Consider the following 18,279-nt stretch of genomic DNA (forward strand, 5'->3'; position numbering starts at 1 on the left):
AACAGTTTTTAATAAAATGTTTTCCTTCATATGCTTTACTACTAAGCTCATTTCCACTTTTCTGGATGTTATTAAACAGAATTTCTAAGAAGGTTAACAGAAAATATGTTTAGCATCCATTAGGTTCAGTTTCATTTTTACAGTAAGGAGCACTGAAGAACTATAAACAGCTCAATATGACCTTGCCACCCACCCCAATGTACTCTGGTTCACTTCTGAAACCAGTTAAGTAAAAACACTGATAATGACATTTTGAGGTACTTTCTTTAATTTAAAGAGTCTATCATTATTACAGAAAAAAAAGTTTATAAGTAGAGAATCCTTATAAGGATTGATCCTTGGCACACTATACTGCCAAGATACAGTGTAGCTGCAAGGCTCTATGTGAATTTTCAGATAAGTTTCTTTCATACACACACACTTGCTGAATGATCAAAATACTATTTTTACCAGCACAATGGAAAATAATGGCTCTCAAATAGTCCCTTTACCAGTGTGTCCTGAAATGTTTGTACAAAAGTAGAAACACACACCATATTATATTGTAGTATTAAAACCAGCTATTATGTAGCTAGTTTCTAGGAAATTCAGCTCTATGAATTGAAATGTATGAAATATTAAAATGAAAACTAAGGAGTGTTGGTTACTTAGACTGGGTTCTATTTTACTGGTAGGTCAAATATACTACAAACATACAAGGTTTTTTATACATTTCTAAACCCAGAGGAACTCAAACATTGAAGCAACATACATAGGCTAAGAGAATTCAATATTGTTCCAAGGCACTTACTGAATCTCCATGACTAGATGAAAATCGCAACAAATTAGGTCTGAAACCGTATATAATATAAAAATAACCTTTTCTTACAATTTACAAAATGTATTACAATCTTTATCTCTGCTAACCTGTAATTCTGGCTGTGTCCAGAAATTTCTTGTTTTTAAATCAGAAACTATTTTCTAAAATTTTAGGGCAAATAATTTACAAATAAGATACACAAGAATTTAGAACATGCAGAGATTTCTTACATCTTCTGTTAATATTTTATGATTGCAACTTTATCAAATTATATTCCTACTTGCCCTGTACATATACAAAATAATGAATACATGGTAGTCAAAAGTTAGCAAAAAGTAGTCCATAAACTCAATGTGTCAAAAGTATCACTATATTAACAAATGTCTATAAGCAGTGTGTAACAGGGTTAAAAGACATTAAGGCAATAATACTTTGAAGTTATAAAATAAACCATATGTAATACTTTCTCCTAAGTGTAATAAGGCAGGTAGATGGCCCCAGCAAAAAGTTAGGTTGTAATACTGGAATCCACTGTTGTGAATAATATTTAATGTGGGATGTAAAGTAAAAAGTGTACCATTCTGTAGTTATAAATACACTGTTCTGTGTTAGTCCCCAAAAAGTAAAAGAGTGGAATACTATTTATTTAGTTTTCAGTGGCACTTGACTTTTCCAGTATAATTTAAAGAGTGACCATTTTCTTTTTTCATTATGTCCATTCTGATGGTGGCTCTCTTGGTCCTCTGGGCTTTCCACAACGGTTACCGAAACCTAAAAACAGAAAATATTTAAGTTGTCATCTTTGAAAAAGCAAAATCAGAAATACTAGCATTGAGAAGAATCACTATTGTTAAATCTGTGTCAGTATCTCCCACCTAAGATTAGGGATTTCATTGCGTATATGACTACATGATTAACTGATAAGCCTGGGTTTACAGTTAATCTTGTTGACTACACATATTCTCTCCCTCCTCCCCCACCCCTCCTCCATATCAGAGACAGCTGGGGTGGAGTGAGGGAGCAAGAGCTGAGGAGGAGCTAGCTTAAAAGCCAACTCCCCATAAGCACAGGATCAATCCACTGGCCCCCTCCCGTGCTTGCTGCCTCAGAGAAAGGCAGCAGTGCGGAAGGTGAGGGGGGTAGGCTGGAGTCAATATGCACAGGGAACTGGCTTTGCATGTACAGGCTCCAGTAGACCTATCTGCCCCCTCTTGCTGCCTCTTACAGAAGCAGTGGTGGGAGATTGAGATGGAGGGGCAAGCAGGAGCACACTGGCTGCCAGCGCTGCAGCCGGGGCTATTAAATAGTTGTGTAACTGGAAAGATATAGTGCAGTTACATGACTATTCAATTACACAATCCCCTCTTAAGATCATTCTTTTTTTTTAGGGGCTTTCAAAACTTCATGTACTTGAACCATTCAGATGCTCTTATAATTTACTCTTTAAACCCACATTTGGAAGGTACTTACTCCATAACACCAAATTACAGTTTTTATGATTTCCTTAGTTTATTCCCAAAATACTATGATTTTGGAAAATTGTTTTAATTACTCAGCTTTTCCTAACTATACAGTGAAAGTATATTGTAATAATTAAAGCACAATTTTGCAGACTTTTTATAAATCTCTATAGGGGAGGACTAATTAAATAATCAGAGAACCAAAAAAAGGATTGTGTCATTTTACTCAAAATATTTGAATTTTCTTTTTCAAAATGTCAAAGTACATTAAAGTGTGCTCAGTTTCTGAAATTATCTAAAATTCATACAGGCAGTCCCCGGGTTACGTACAAGATAGGGACTGTAGGTTTGTTCTTAAGTTGAATCTGCATGTAAGTCGGAACTGGCGTCAGCCGCTGCTGAAACTTATCAGTTTCAACTGCGGCTGAATCTGGACGCCAGTTCTGACTTACATACAGATTCAACTTAAGAAACCCAGGCGTCCCCAAGTCAGCTGCTGCTGAAACTGATCAGCGGCTGATTCCAGGAAGCCTGGGGCAGAGCAACGGCTGACTTGGGGACGCCTGGGGCAGAGCAGCTGGGGTGCTGCTGGGTTGCTCCAGTAGCGCGGCTCCTCGGCGCTACTGGAGCAACCCAGCAGCACCCCAGCTGCTCTGCCCCAGGCGTCCTGATTCAGCCGCTGCTGAAACTGACCAGCAGCGGCTGAATCAGGACACCTGGGGCAGAGCAGCTGGGGTGCTGCCGGGTTGGTCCGGAGCGGTCTGCAGGGAGACAGGGAGCAAAGCCTTGGAGCACCCCCGCAGCGGGACAGCCCAGGCGCGCCGCGGCTGTCCCACTGCGGGCGTGCTCCGAGGCTTTGCTCCCCATCTCCCTGGTCTGCTGGTTGGGAGACGGGGAGCAAAGCCTTGGAGCACGCCCGCAGGGGGACAGCTCAAGCGCTCCTGGGCTGTCCCGCTGTGGGCGTGCTCCAAGGCTTTGCTCCCCGTCTCCCTGCAGACCAGGGAGACGGTGAGCAGCTTTTCTCGCCCCGGAGGACGGGGGCGGCGGACCGCGGCGCATCTGGGTCCGACGTAAGTCGGATCCACGTAACTCGGGGACTGCCTGTATTTACAATTGGCTAACAACTATTCTTCATTGCAACTAAAGGATTAAAATTTACAGCACTAATTGTCAAAAAAATCTTTAAGCAAGGTCTAACATTAGAAAAAGTCTAATGGTTTAGATTGATTGGCAAACTCTCCTATGGGAGCTGTTGCTTATACTGTCAAAGTGCTTTGCATTTTACTGTAGCCCCCTTACTAAAGGTGCCTCTGCTTATTCCCTGGGAAGATCCTGTGTGCTGCAGTCTAGCTTCAGAGACTATAATTCCCATGAGCCTTGGAGGAAACAACTTTTGTTTTGGAGATCTGAGACTCTCCACGTGGATGGAAGAGAGGCTCAGCAGTCTGGGGACTCTCTCCTTTGTATTTTGGAAAAAAGGAGCCAGGCTGCTGTGGAGGAGTTTGATCCAGGCCAGGAGCTAATGTTAGGCTGCAGCTACAGGCTTGGACTAAGAGCCTTTGGACTGGAATCTAGCAGGCTGCTTCTGATTGCCCTTTGGCTGTACCTGTGGCTAGAAGCTACTCTACATCCAGCACACCGAAGGAGACTAGAATCATCCATTCCAGCTGCAAGATCCTCAAGCGCGCCCACGCAAGCAAGTGTATATTACTGTGAGTGGTAGGAGTGCACACATGCCAGATAGATAAGTTTCCTATTATTTCTGTGTACCGTGTTAATGTTATTCACTGGTAATCTGTTAAACCCTGTTTCTTTAAGTTGTTAAATAAAGTTTGTTCATTTGAATGTAATCTATTAGATGTATATGATTTGTAGTAGTTGTTCTGAAGTTAGATCCAGATGATTTCTGGAATAATTTTATTCCTGGAGGCTCTCAAGACACACCATTAAGTGTGGACAGGGCCAGCCAGGTGGAGGCACCGCCATTATATGTTCTTTATGAACAAGGGACTGGATAGGGTTTTTCCCCAACTAAACAACATCACCACTGGGGTACTCAGGATCTCCTTTTATGTTAAAACCATCAGGCGCCCAGGCACACCTGTGACTGTGGCCTGCTCCCAAGTAATCCAGGGAGGAAAAAGGGGATTACATTAGTAACATTTGGAAAGTAATGCATAATAGCTTCATACCACATCTATTTGTGTTTGTGCTTTGAGTTTCATGCTCCTAAAGAACATGAGAACAGCCAAGGGTCCATCTAGACCAGTATCCCATCTTTCAACAGTGGCCAAAGCCAACTGCCCCAGAAGGAATGAATAGAACAGGTAATCATCAAGTGATCCATCCTATTGCCCATTCCCAGCATCTGGTAAACAGAGGCTAGGGACACCATCTCTGCGTATCCTGGCTAAACCTCTGACAGACTTATTCTACATGTATTTATATAGCTCTTTTTTTACTCGTTATAGAATTGGTCTTCACAACATCCTCTGGCAAGGAATTCTACAGGTGGATTGTGGGTTGTGTGAAAAAATACTTCCCTCCATTTGTATTAAACCTGCTGCCTGTTAATTTGCTTACCCCCACGTTCTTGTTTATGAGAAGTAATAACACTTCCGTATTTACCTTCTGCACACCAGACAAGAGGTTATGTCTTCTAACATATTACCCTCTTAGTCATCTCTTTTCCATGCTGAAAACCCCTAGTCTTATTAACCTCTCCTCAGATAGAAGCTGGTTCATAACTAATCATTTTGGTTGTCCTTTTCAGTACCTATACACTATATACATATACATTCACATACACACCTATATATTTTTTTTAGATCAGGTGACCACATCTGCATGCAGCACTCAAAATATGGATTTATAGAGGCAATATAACATTTTCTGTCTTACTGATCCATCCTTTTCTTAATGATTCCCAATATTCTATTAGCTGTTTTGAGTGGTGCTACATCTTAAGTGGATGTTTTCAGAGAACTATCCACAATGACTCAAATTTCTTGAGTGGTAACAACTAAATTAGACCCCATAATTTTATCTGTTCAGTTGGGATTATGTTTTCCAATGTGCATTAGTTTGCATTTGTCAACTTTGAATTTCATCTGCCATTTTGTTACCCATTCCCCAGTTTCACGAGATCGCTTTTGTAGCTCTTTGCAGTCTACTTTGAACTTAACCTTGAGTAATTGTGTCATTTGCAAATTTTACCACCTCACTGTTTACCACTTTTTCCATCTCATTTATGAATATTTTGAACAGTGCTGGTCCCAATAGATATCTTTGGTAGGACTCTTCTATTTACATCTCTCCATTGTGAAATCTGACTGTTTATTCCTATCCTATGTTTCCTATATTTTAATCCAGGGGTGGAGAACCTAAGGCCCAGGGGCCACACAAGGCCCCCACCTTGCCTGGATTCAGCCCCTGAAGCTCAGGGCTTCCCCTCCAGCATTGAGGGTCCTGCACTTGTGCTCCAGATTTCCCCCCACACACACACTCCCGCTGCCTCCCCACAGGGCTGGAGTATACAAGATCTACTAGCGTGAGCACCACTAGGCTTTGGTGTGCAAGGGGAATGTGGGGAGTGTCTTTCTCCTTCTCAGTCTGGGGCCATCTCAGTGAAGATTTGTTTTGGTTTTTTCTCACTTGTGTAGGGCCGCCAATGGACTTTTCTGTGGGTCAGTGCCCCCCTCCCCACCCCACCTCAATCAGTTACTGATCCATGAAAGGACCTTCTCTCATCTTATGACAGCTTAATTTGCTTAAGAGCCTTTGGTGAGGACCTTGTCAAAGGCTTTCTGAAAATTTAAACAGACTATATATCCAGTAGATCACCGTTGTCCATGTGCTTAATCCACTCAGAGTTCTAGTTGATTGGTAAGTCTTACAAAACCCATGTTGAACATGATTTGTTGAGAAAAAATGATCAGATACATAGATGATTCTGTTATTTACTTTAGTTTAAACCAGGTTGCTTGGCACTGAATAGGCTTATCTGCCTATAATTGCCAGGTTTGCCACTGGTGCCCTTTTAAAAAATGCTCTCACATCAACTATCCTCCAGTCGTCTGGTACAGAAGCTGACTTAAATGACAATTTTTGTAACTTGCTAGTAATTCTGCAATTTGACATTTGAGTTCCTTTGAACTCTGGGTGAATATCATCAAATCATGGTGACTTATTACTGTTTAATTTATCAGTTTGTTCTAAAGCCTCTCAAATGACATCTCATTCTGGGATAATTGCTGAGATAAGTCACTTAAGAATGAAATTCTCAAATCTAAGCCAATCACATTCTCAGCTTTGAAGCCTGACACAAAGAACTCAGGTCTCCCACAATCTGTCATCCTTCAGTGCTTCTTTTGCATCTCAATTGTCCTGTGGCCCCCTACTCATTTTTAGCAGGCTTCCTGCTTTTGATGAATTTAAAATATTTGCCAAAAAAAAAAAAATTAAGTCTTTGGATAGTTTTTCTTCAAATTCTCTTTTGGCCTTCGTAATTCTACTTTTACATGTCATTTGACAGACTTTGCATTTCTGATTTCCTCAATAGGATTTAACTTCCACTTTTTAAAAGGATGCTACTTTTTAAAAAGAGCTACTAAATGGAAAGTACACACTGAATAGTTCAACAATTATAAATTTGTGTTCTAAATTTAAACAAATACAAAAAGGGTCCATTTTGAATTAACTTCAGTTATCAATGTCTGTTATTACTACTGGAGTTCCTGAAATTTGACCTTTTATATCAGTGGAACTCGAAAGAGGAATCTGAGGTATAGTATCAATTGGTGGTCTGTTGTCCATTTCAAGTTTATCTGGAAAACAAGAGATTTTACTATAAATATGTTAGACAAACAATTCTTAACTTTAAAATGATGCTTTCAAATCAAACCTGGCTCAAGTTTTACCCTCTGTAGATACTAAAGTTTTATAAAATCCAAGACTAAGTAGAAAAAGTTATTTTTCTGTTATCACCTCATAAAAGTATAATGAAGCACTGCAACACTGAGAATTGAAAGTGCTTATAGTAAAGTTCCAGCAGTCGAACTAATGCAGTTGGTTTTCACTGACAAATCTTAGAGAAATCCAGACATTACATTCTCACTTATATTCATCCAAAGTAAACAATATTTTAAAATTCCATTCAGTTTTTACATTCTAACATTATCTAACTAACAACAATGGTAATTATGTAAAATATAATTTAAATTCATGATTTCCTTTAATATAGTCATAAGTACTTGAATTCATGCTTTCCTGTCAGCTTCCATTTGGTGCCACTGAGCAACAGAACAGAATGAAAATATTTCAGCCTTAAAACAATTTTATCTCATTAATGAAGCACCAAGATAGAGTGTTTGTGATATTAGCTCATACTGTAAAATAAAATGAAAATTAACACTTTCTATATATGTATAGTTTGGGGATGAATGGGAAAAAATAGGACTGTGTGTGTGTGTACATTGGCATAACACCTAAAGTTGAGTAGAAATAATTTGTGTCAAGCTGCTGAAAACTTATTATTGTAACAAAGTACAACAGACTACAGACTAGAAAAACTATAGTAGTTTTAAAAAGGAATAAAAAATTTAAGATATTTGGTGAATATGCAATGCTCACCTTCAGAATCTGAATCAATTCAGAAGCTACTTCCAACAAGGCAACTATTTCCTTCTGATTAGGAATGTAAAATCCCATTTAATTAGTTCACCGGTTAAATATTAAGTTTAGCCAGTTAACCAGTTAAATGGTGTGGGGGAGGGCTGAAACAGGCCCCCCCATCGCAGCATTACTCCAGCCCCCACCAGTTAACTGTTTAACCATTAACATCCCTACTTTTGATCTCCCACCATTACTTCAAGGTAAAGTAACTCACAGTTGACTAGTAACAAAGCATGTTATTAGTTTGCAAGTTACCTATATATTTAAGAACTAAATCAATCACTTACCAAGTTTTACACGTCCATCTGTTTTCAAGCCCTGTTAATATGAAATATTCATTTTAAATTTCTGTAGGATGCCTCAAAATACTTCATTAAAGAATATCTAAGATATTCAAGATAAAAAGCAAACTTTTCTGGAAGGAGATACTATAACCAGAATTGGAAAACATTACACTTCCTACTGCCAAAGAAGACTAAGTTAATAAAATATGATAGCCTCGTGGTAACAAGTGATGATAGCGAATACATGAAGTGCTGTTAAAATGATTGTTTCCATTCTGGAATGCCAGCAAAATAATGCAAGTTGTGATGCATAAAAGATTACCAGGAAAGCTTTTAAAGTTTGTTCTTTTTTTTTTTTCCCATTATGAGACTCATGGTCCATAGAGACTCATTTCTACCTTATTTTTGTCAAAATTAACATTTTCTTGCTTTTTAAAAATTTAAAATGGTGATTCTGATCTTTCTGCTCTCCCCCACAAGTTTAAGGAAAATCAAGAGTCTCCAGCTGACACTTCTATTTGTATAACTAACAGAAGCCAACTTTCCACTTTCAGTATCCCCTGTATTTATACACTGCTAAATTGATTTAGTTAACATTGTTACAATATTTTTATTGAAGATACTATATTGTTGCATCCTGGCACAAAGTATGGGAAGGGAGAAAATACTCGCAGGAGCTTAGATTACAGCTCAGTGATTGTCATATTAAAACCATAAGTCTTGGGCTTCCAAGACACTTAAACGCTTTGAAAGCATTTGCTCATGTCCCACTTTCAAAAGGCATCTACATCTCTAAATTACTAGCTTGCTTTTGAAAATGGGAGTTAGAGTAAGGGTAAAAGTTACAAGAACACCTACCCTATAGGACAATGGACAACTGGAAAATAAATACGTTTTCATTTAGTGTACCTGAGATATTAAAAAGTTACTCTTATTTCAACTATTTTTGTTAATCTATTTAACTAAAAACATGCTCATGAAAAGCTCCAGATCTACATTTCTCAATCATCCAAGACTTCATCTAACAGTAAAACCTTCATACTCCTTGTATTTTAAGAAAAACTCATCTTGGAAAAATATCTTCAAGTTCCTTAAACATCAAAAGCATAATAATATTCCTAATATACACAGTAAAATTATTGTTTTATTGCAGGTCACCTTTAATATGGCTACAATTTTGTATAGAGCATGAGATTGGTGAAACGTAATTTTTTGCAACTGAAAGGAGAGAGGAATTGTTCCTAGCATTAAAATTTCAAAAGGCAAAGGAGAACAGTTTGAATACAGGTAGCATTTAAACTCATATTAATAGAACGTTTAACTTCTGATTTTAATTATCACTTCTGGTGGTAAATCTAGAAAAGTTCTGTTCTACCACTTCATCTGAAGGGCTGGTGACAAAAAATGTACAATGTTAGCACTCAAAATTCAGAATAACATATGTAGAAAAGCAGTTCATGTTCAAATGTAAAATTTAAATTGGTATAGGTCACCAATTTAAGCAAAGGGCATTTAAATTGGTTAGCTGAAGTTTATCAATAGTTAAACATATTTTTAAAAAATATCTTATGGTTGTAAGTTTAGTTCTAAAAGCCAAAAGTTAGCATGGACTTGTCATTCTTACTTACTGTAGATACTGTTTGTTCAGGAAGATTCTGATCATTAGGTAGACTCCTTTCAGCAGATTGTGAAAATGTAACAGGGTTGGTTAAAGGTGCATCTGAGAAAAATGAAATTTTAAAATCAAAATATATTTCAGAAATTTAGAAATGGTGGAGGTTTTTGGAGTTCCACATTAAAAACCTTCCTAACACACAGATGGGAGAAAGTGGATCGCCGGTATGAGTGGATAATCTAAGGGAGGCTCAACTGGCACTTTTTCCATCAGTGCCAGAGCTGTGTTTCTTTGCCCTCTTCCCTGGTACCAGGAATGAAGAGTGGTAAAAGGTGGACACTGGTTATACACTTCACACTGATGCCATGCTGCTAGAAAATTCATGCTGGCCTGGCTCGGATGCTAGGCAGAAGGCGAATTCCATTACGAGAGCCCTGAGCATGATACATCTCTCCTTTTGCATGTGAGGCAGAGAGTTCATATAAATCCAGCACTTCTCTTTGATATGTGCTTCTCCAAGGCACAAGAGGCAACTGCCATGGGGTTTGTTATCAGGTAAACGCCTGCCCCCCAGGGACAAAGTCCAAGCTGGGACTTAACACTAAATACTATGCTTAACTTACTTAATTTAACACTTAGATATTTAACACAGACAACAACTAATGAACAAGCCTAATGCCAAAGTTCAAGATAAGAGGGGGGGAGAAATAGTCATTCACTTTTGTAACTGTTGTTCTTCAAGATGTATTGCTCATATCTATTCCAATTAGGTGTGTGCACATGCTGCAACTGCCAGAAAATTTTTCCCCTAGCTGCTACCCGTTGAGTCAGCTGTGGAGTCCTCTGGATCAGCACTGGTGCAATGCCCTATATATGACCCAACAGCCCCTCCGTTCCTTCTTGCTGGCTACTCCGACAGCGGGGAAAGAGAGTGGGTATTGAATAGATAGGAGCAACACAACTAAAAGAATAGTTACAAAGGTGAGTAACTGTTTTTTCGAATACTAGCTCTCATGTATTCCAACTGAGGAAAAATCACAAGCCTTACCCAGGAGGAGGTGGTCAGTCAGAGCATGGCTGACTCAAAGACTGCATCCACCTGCTGATGGGAGCATCCCTAAAAGGTAGAATCCTGCCTTAACTGTTGCACGATGGCATAGTGCAATGGTAAAGTATACACCAAGGACCAAGTCATGGCTCTGCAGATTTCCTGGAGGGCACAAGGAGCCAGGAAAGGTGGTAAAGACACCGTAGCCAAATCATAACACGTGGATATATGCCATGATCCAAAATGAGATGCGTTGCAAAATAAGACAGGTATATTCATTCACATGATTTGTCACCACTACAAACAGCTACGAGGACTTGTGAAAAAGGCTTGGCCCAGTCGATGTAGAAAGTGAGTGTTGGCCTCACATCCAGGGAGAGCAATCTTTATTCCTGTGAGTGATGATGAGGCTTCAGGTAGAACACGGGGAGAAAAATATCCTGCCCGCTATGGAAACTGGAGACCACTTTCGGAAAAAGGGCCAGGTGAGGGCAAAGCTGAACCTTGTTTTTGTGGAAGACAGTATACGGGGGTTCCAACATCAGAGTGCCAAGCTCTAATACCTGCTAAGCAGAGGTAATTACAACCAGAAAGGCCACCTTCTGAGACAAATAAAGCAGGGAGAACATGGCCATAGGCTCAAAAGGGGAAACCCATGAGTGCTGAGAGGACCAAGATAAGGTCCTAGGCAGGGAAAGGACGCTAAGCCAGAGGGTGAAATCCAACCATACCCTTAAGGAAGCACCCAACAAAGGGACTCGAGGATAAACAATGGCCAGGCTCTCTAGGATGGAAAGCAAAGAAGGTGCACCTAGCAGCCATAAGCAATGAAGTTGCTATGCCTTGCTGCTTCAGACACCAGATACTCCAGCACCTGAAGCACAGAGGCAGATAGAGGGTCTAGAATGCGCTGCAGGTACCAGCACAAAAAATGCTTCCACTCAGCGGCAGGAAGACCTCTATTAGGCTCACTTGGCCAGGGAAGATCTGCTGAACTTGTTCTGAGCAGGGCAGCTCAGCTGTAAGGTGGAGGGAGCAAAGGACTGGATGGTGGAGACAACCTGTGGTCCCGCATGATGAGGTCCGGGAGCAGGGGAAGCAGAATTGGCAGTTGTACTGATAGCTCCAAAAGAGTGGGGTACCAATGCAGACGAGTCCACACTGGGGCTATCAGGATAACGTTCACCCTCTCTCTGCAGAACTTGAGGGGCACCTTGTGGACCAACAGAAACACAGGAAATGTTCACAGGAAAGTCAGTATGCCATGAAATTAGGAAGGCATCTACTACAGACCTCTGGTTGCGGTTGTGAAATGAGCAGAGGCAAGGACACTTCCAACTGGCCCCTATTGAGAAGAGGTTGGGCTGGGGAAACCCCACTTCTGGAAAACAGTACAAAGAATATCCCACCTGATTTATTATTTGTAGGCAAAGACATGATGGCTGAGGTGATCCACCAGCAAATTCTGGGCTCCCAGAAGGTACAAAGCCTCCAGGTGACTAGAATGGGCTATGTACGATTCCTACAAATGAAGGGCTTCTTGGCAAAGGAGGGACAATATGTTGCTGCTCTGTCTGTTGATGAATACATGGCAGTCATATTGTCTTGTCAAGACCACTGTGCATTGATCCCAAAGATGTGTCAGGAAAGTGAGGCACATGAGGTGAACTGCCCTGAGTTCATAAAAAAAGGGATTGAGAATAAGATAGAAGATATCTTATTGCCTCTACATAAATCCATGGTATGCCCACATCTTGAATACTGTGTACAGATGTGGTCGCCTGATCTCAAAAAAAGATATATTGGCATTGGAAAAGGTTCAGAAAAAGGCAACAAAAATTATTAGGGGTTTGGAATGGGTCCCATATGGAGAGAGATTAAAGAGACTGGGACTTTTCAACTTAAAAAAGAGGAGACTAAGGGGGGGATAGGATAGAGGTCTATATAATCACGACTCACGTGGGAAAAGTGAATAAGGAAAAGTTATTTACTTATTCCCACAATATAAGGACTAGGGATCACCAAATGAAATTAATAGGCAGCAGGTTTAAAACAAAAGGAAGTTTTCCTTCACTCAGTGCACAGTCAACCTGTGGAACTCCTTGCCAGAGGATGTGGTGAAGGCTAGGACTTTAACAGGGTTAAAAAAAGAGCTAGATAGATTCATGGAGGTTAGGTCCATCAATGGCTATTAGCCAGGGTGGGTAGGAATGGTGTCCCTAGTTTCTGTTTGTCTGGAAAAGGGTGACAGGAGAAGGATTACGTGAGGATTACCTAGTTGTGTTCCCTCCCTCTGCAGCATCGGGTATTGGCCACTGTCGGCAGACAGGATACTGGGCTAGATGGACCATTGGTGTGACCCAGTATGGCCATTCTTATGTTCACAAACGTTGATGTGGACTCGCAGTATGTCTGCTGTCCACCTCACCTGCATGGTGAGCCCCCTGAGGTCAGTCCTCCTCCAACCCAAAGAGGATGCATCTGTGGTAAGGGAGAGAAAGGGTTGAGGGCAAGAAATGGTATGATGACCATAATTGAAAAGGGACCCAACCACTAATGGAAGACAAGGATTATGTGACGAGGCACCATGACCATCATGTCCGAGCAGCTTCACACCAGCCAATACGTCAACACTAGCCAAGATTGGAGGGGACAGAGGCAAGCCTAGCAAATGGGATTATGTGTGTACATGCCACCACACAGCTCATGAATCTGAGGCATGTCCAGGCTGTGGTCACGGGGAAGTCAGTAAGTGACCACAAGAGGCGGGTGCCTCAAACCGCTGCTCTGGTAGGAACACCCGAGCCTTGGTGGCATCAAGCACTGCTTCTACGAACTTGATCCCTTGCATGAGCACGAGAGTTGACTTGTCAGGATTAAGGAGCAGGTCCAATCCAAGCAGAACATCCAGCATGGTGACATGAGCTTCCACCTGCCAACAGGAACAGCACCATAAGAGGAAATCATCCAGGTAAGGATATAACTTGACAATTAAGCTGCCTAAAGAAGGCTGCTATTACCGCCATAAATTTGCTAAATATCTGAAGTACTGTAGAAAGTCCAAAGGGAGGGCAGTAAACAAAGTGGTGGTTACCCACTAGAAAATGCAGGTAGTGCCTGTGAGTTGGTTTGATCACTACATGGAAGTAAGGGAAGGTTACTCACCTGGTGCAGTAACTGGAGTTTGAGATGGTTGTCCCTGTGGGTGTTGCACCTTGAGGTGCTGCACCTTGAGGTGCGCCAGCGCTGCTACGCCTGTAGTTGGAGATTTTTGATAGCGGTGCCTCCCCCCCGGTTGGCCGTGCACGTGGAATGCCGGTATGCGACATTTGAAACAGCTATCCCACACACACAGCTAACCACTTCCTCAGTTCCTTCTCTGACCTGGGTGTAGTTGGATCTGAAGCAAAGGGGAGGAAGGTGGGTGGTGGAGCACCCTTAGGGACAATAATTTCAAAGAACTCCAGTTACTGCACCAGGTAAGTAACCTTCCCATCTTCGAGGAGTGTCCCCGTGGGTGCTCCACTTTGAGGTGACTATGAAGCAGTATTCAAGGTTGATGGTGGGCACTTCAGTGAATCTGACTCAGTAACTGCAAGTATCATTTGGCCAAAACACACATTAGCATCCTCAAATGACTGGATGGCATAGTGCTGCATGAAGGTCTGCGCTGAACCCCATGTGGCAGCTTTGCAGATTTCTACTGGTGGTACTCTTTTCAGGAAAGCTGTTGCCATTGCTCTCATGGAGTGAGCCCATATGTTTGATAGGCTCCTCTGGAACATGTTATAAGCTAGATGTATGCAGCCCAAGATCCATTTAGACAGTCTTTGTTTGAATACAGGTAACCCTTTTGATCTCTCTGTAGATGACAGTCGCAGAGATTTGCGAAAGGGTTCTGTACATTGTAAGAAGGCGACTACCCTCTAAATGTCAAGAGTATGTAGCACCCTTTCTCTGTGATCCTCATGGGGCTGAGGGAAGAAGACAGGAGTATCCGCATGTGTTTATGGGTCCATTTAAGTGGAATGAGATAAGACTTTGGGGAGGAATTTGGGGTAAGTACAGAGGACCACTCTGTCATCAAATATAGTGTATGGAGGTTCTATCATTAGTGCTCCTAGCTTGCTAGCTAGTCCACTCTTCTTGCAGAGGTAATTGCAACTAGAAAAGCAACCTTCATTGATGCATGTAGAAGGGAACAGGTGGCTAATGGCTCATCTATGAGTGCCCTGAGGACAAGGTTGAGGTCCCAGGCTGGAACTGGGTCTTTTCATAGTGGAAACATATTGTGTAGACCCCAGAAGAACCTCTTGATAGACGGGAGAGTGAAGACAGAATAGCCCTGTATTGGCAGCGACATGTACTTTAATTGAACTTAGCGATAATCCTGATTTGTGTAGTTTGAGAGGTAAGTACTTTTGAAACCCCAGACTCTGTAGGAGCACAGTTCTGTTTCGAGCACCAGGATCATGAAAAGACACCATTTTTGTTTATATGGTTTTCTGGTTGCAGGCCTGCAACAGTTCATGAAGATTTGCTGCATTTTTTTGGGGGTACTCCCCTTCTGCTGGTGTTAAACCAATTACCATCCATGTGTGAAGAGGGAGTATGAGGACGTCTGGGTGGTGCATCTGCCTGTTCTGTTGTGACAGCAGATATTGGACTGAAGGAAGGCAGTATGGTGGACGTATCTGCTGCAAATAAGTGTAAGGACACCAGGTTTGTCTGGGCCAACTCAGGGCTATGAGTACGACTTTGGCTTTGTCTTGCTTGATTTTCAGAATAGTGCATTGGATCAGTAGAAAGGTGGGAACGCGTACAGGAAGGGTGCTTCCCATTTTAGGCTGATTGGGGACCCATGCCCACTCTGGAGCAATAATATGAACACCTCTTGTTTTTGTGGGTGGAAAAGATGTTTTCCAGCGGAAATCCCCAATTCTGAAATGGATGGTTCAATATGGTGCGGTTGATCTCCCACTCGTGATTGTGTAGGAAGTTTCTGCTGAGACGGTCTGCCAGGACGTTGTCCTTGCCTGGGCCATCGGTTGCAATCAGTATTATGTTTCTCAGGATGCACCATTCCCAGTTTCACTGCTTCCCAACATAGCAGGTAAGATCAAGCTCCCCCTTGTCGACTGATATAATACATGGTTGTGTCATTGTCCGTTAGTATCTGAACAGTTTTGTTATGGATCAGTAGTAGAAAATGAACACATGCATTGTACACTGCCCAGAGTTTGAGTAAATTTATGTGTTTGTTTACTTCCTCGTCCCATTGGACTTGGACTACATTTGCCCAAATAGGCTCCCCAGGCCATTAGCGAGACGTCTGTCATGACTGTTATTGTTGCAGGTGGTTGCTGGAAAGAGACCCCTCTGTACATGTTGTGATGCACTGTCCACCATTTGTGTACGGACTTTGTTATATTTGGCATGGAGAGGTGTCTGTTATATGTGTGGCCTGTACACTGTCCTTATCCAGGCCTACAATGGTCTCACGTGCAGCCGGGCATATTGTACCACAAACGTGGCTGCTGCATGTGTCCCAGTAGTTGTAGGCAGTGACATGCTGTTACAGAGGGGCTGGCTTGTGCCAGGGAGATCAGGTCCTTGATAGTTGTGAACCTGTGTTCTGGTGGTGACGCTATTGCCTTCCTGCAGTCCAAGAGTGCTCCTATGGATTCTATGGTCTGAGTGGAAGGGAGGACACACTTTGCCAGATTTATTTGTAGGCCCAGAGTGTCAAACAGTGTTCTGGCGGTTGCTACTGCCTGCTGTGTCACACGCCATGCCACCTTTTAGCAGGCAATCATCTAGGTATGTGAATATGGTGATGCCCCCTTTCTTTAGGTAAGAAGCCACCACCACTAGTACCTTTGAGAAGACCCTTGGGGCTGTTGAGAGCCCAAAAGACAACACTTTGTATTGGAAACGTAGGCCCCTTATCACAAACTGTAGAAACCGTCTGTGGGACAGACAGTATTGAGATACGAAAATATGCATCCTGAAGGTCGAGGGTGGACAGCCAAACTCCCTTTTCCAAGGTAGAAATTGTGGTGGCTAGGGTTACCATCTTGAAACACTGTTAAACAAATCAGTTGAGTTTTTGGAGATCTAAGATCGGTCTCTAACCCCCTGACTTCTTCGTGGTGAGGAAGTAGTGGGAGTAGAATCCCTTTGCCTTTGTTCTGATGGTACCTCTTCTATAGCCCTTAATTGTTTTGTGCCACTTCCACGAGCACATGCTCATGAGAGGGATTCCTGGAAAGGGATGAGGAGAGGAGGGTTGGTAATGGGGGATGATAGTGAATGGGACGCAGTAACCCATCTTGATGGTCTCCAGCACTAACTTGTCCTTGGTGATGGTCCACCATGCTGGATAAAACACAGCTAGTCTGCTGCCAAGATGTTGTATAATGTTTGGATTGCTGCTTTGGAAATCTCGATGCTGTCTGATTCCCAACCAAACCCTCAAAATGTCTGATAGGCTGTTGAGAGTTGTTGTGTGGTCACCTGGTCAGAGACCTGTTGTCATGGCTGTTAAACCGGGTTGGTTTATATCTCTGTGTGAAAGATCTTCCCAGTTCTCTTATTCACAGGTACATGGATGCCTAGGTTTTTTAGTATTGCTCATGAGTACTTCAATATATGGAGGGAGGCATTGGTGGATTTGGCAAGAAGCTTCATGTCCTCAAATGACAGATGGTCAACTATGGACTGGACCTCCCTTGGGAAGCAGGAAAGTTGGAGCCACGAAGCGTGTCTCATGATGACTGTTGATGCTAGGGATCTTGAAGCTGTGTCCACTGACTCTAAAGTGGCCAGTTGGGCTGTTCTGGAGATCAATGCTCCCTCGATGTTTGCTTTGAATTGCTCTTTTTTTAATTGTCAGGAAGATTTTCAATAAAATTTGCAAGTTGATTGAATATGTAGTTGTATATTTTGCGAGGAGGGCCACTTAATTTTCAATTCAGAGCTACAGACTGGCTTAGAAGTAAGCCTTCCTGTCCATTAGGTCCAGGCATTTCCAGTCCTTGTTATGGGGTACTGTGCGCGTGGCCTGTAGTTTGCCCCTCTGGTTGACTGCCTTGACCAACAGGGAGTTTGGCATGGGGTGCGAGAATAGGAAGTCCGCACCCTTCAGGGCCACATAATACTTGTGGTCATATCTTTTGAAAATTAGCGGAATTGTTACTGGCGTATGCCATATGGTTTTGATAGGATCTATGAGTGCCTCATTCATGGGAATCACCAACTTGGCATGTGGCGAGGCATGAAGGATATTTGTCAGCTTATTTTGGGTCTGATGCATAGCTGACAGATATTTCAAGTGTGTTTAAAAAGTTCCTGAAAAGATTTAAAATCATCCCCTGCATAGAGTGGTGGGGGTACGATTG

General features: G+C 42.0%; 1 protein-coding gene across 2 annotated transcripts in view; it reads right to left on the bottom strand.

The window, feature by feature from the left end:
* Window positions 1–250: 250 nt before the first annotated feature.
* Window positions 251–18,279, bottom strand: part of PTPN12 (protein tyrosine phosphatase non-receptor type 12) — a 152,013-nt gene continuing 133,984 nt past the window's right edge. For both annotated transcript variants that reach the window (XM_075926702.2, XM_075926692.2), the window contains 4 exons: window positions 9,845–9,936; window positions 8,220–8,250; window positions 7,008–7,085; window positions 251–1,570 (listed from right to left, as the gene is read on the bottom strand). In XM_075926702.2, coding sequence (XP_075782817.1) covers window positions 1,509–1,570; window positions 7,008–7,085; window positions 8,220–8,250; window positions 9,845–9,936 — 263 coding nt within the window. In that variant the 3' untranslated portion in view covers window positions 251–1,508. The remainder of the gene's footprint in view (window positions 1,571–7,007; window positions 7,086–8,219; window positions 8,251–9,844; window positions 9,937–18,279) is intronic.

Source organism: Pelodiscus sinensis, chromosome 1 (genome assembly GCF_052426305.1).
Source record: "Pelodiscus sinensis isolate ZL-2025 chromosome 1, ASM5242630v1, whole genome shotgun sequence".
Taxonomy (NCBI): Eukaryota; Metazoa; Chordata; order Testudines; family Trionychidae; genus Pelodiscus; species Pelodiscus sinensis.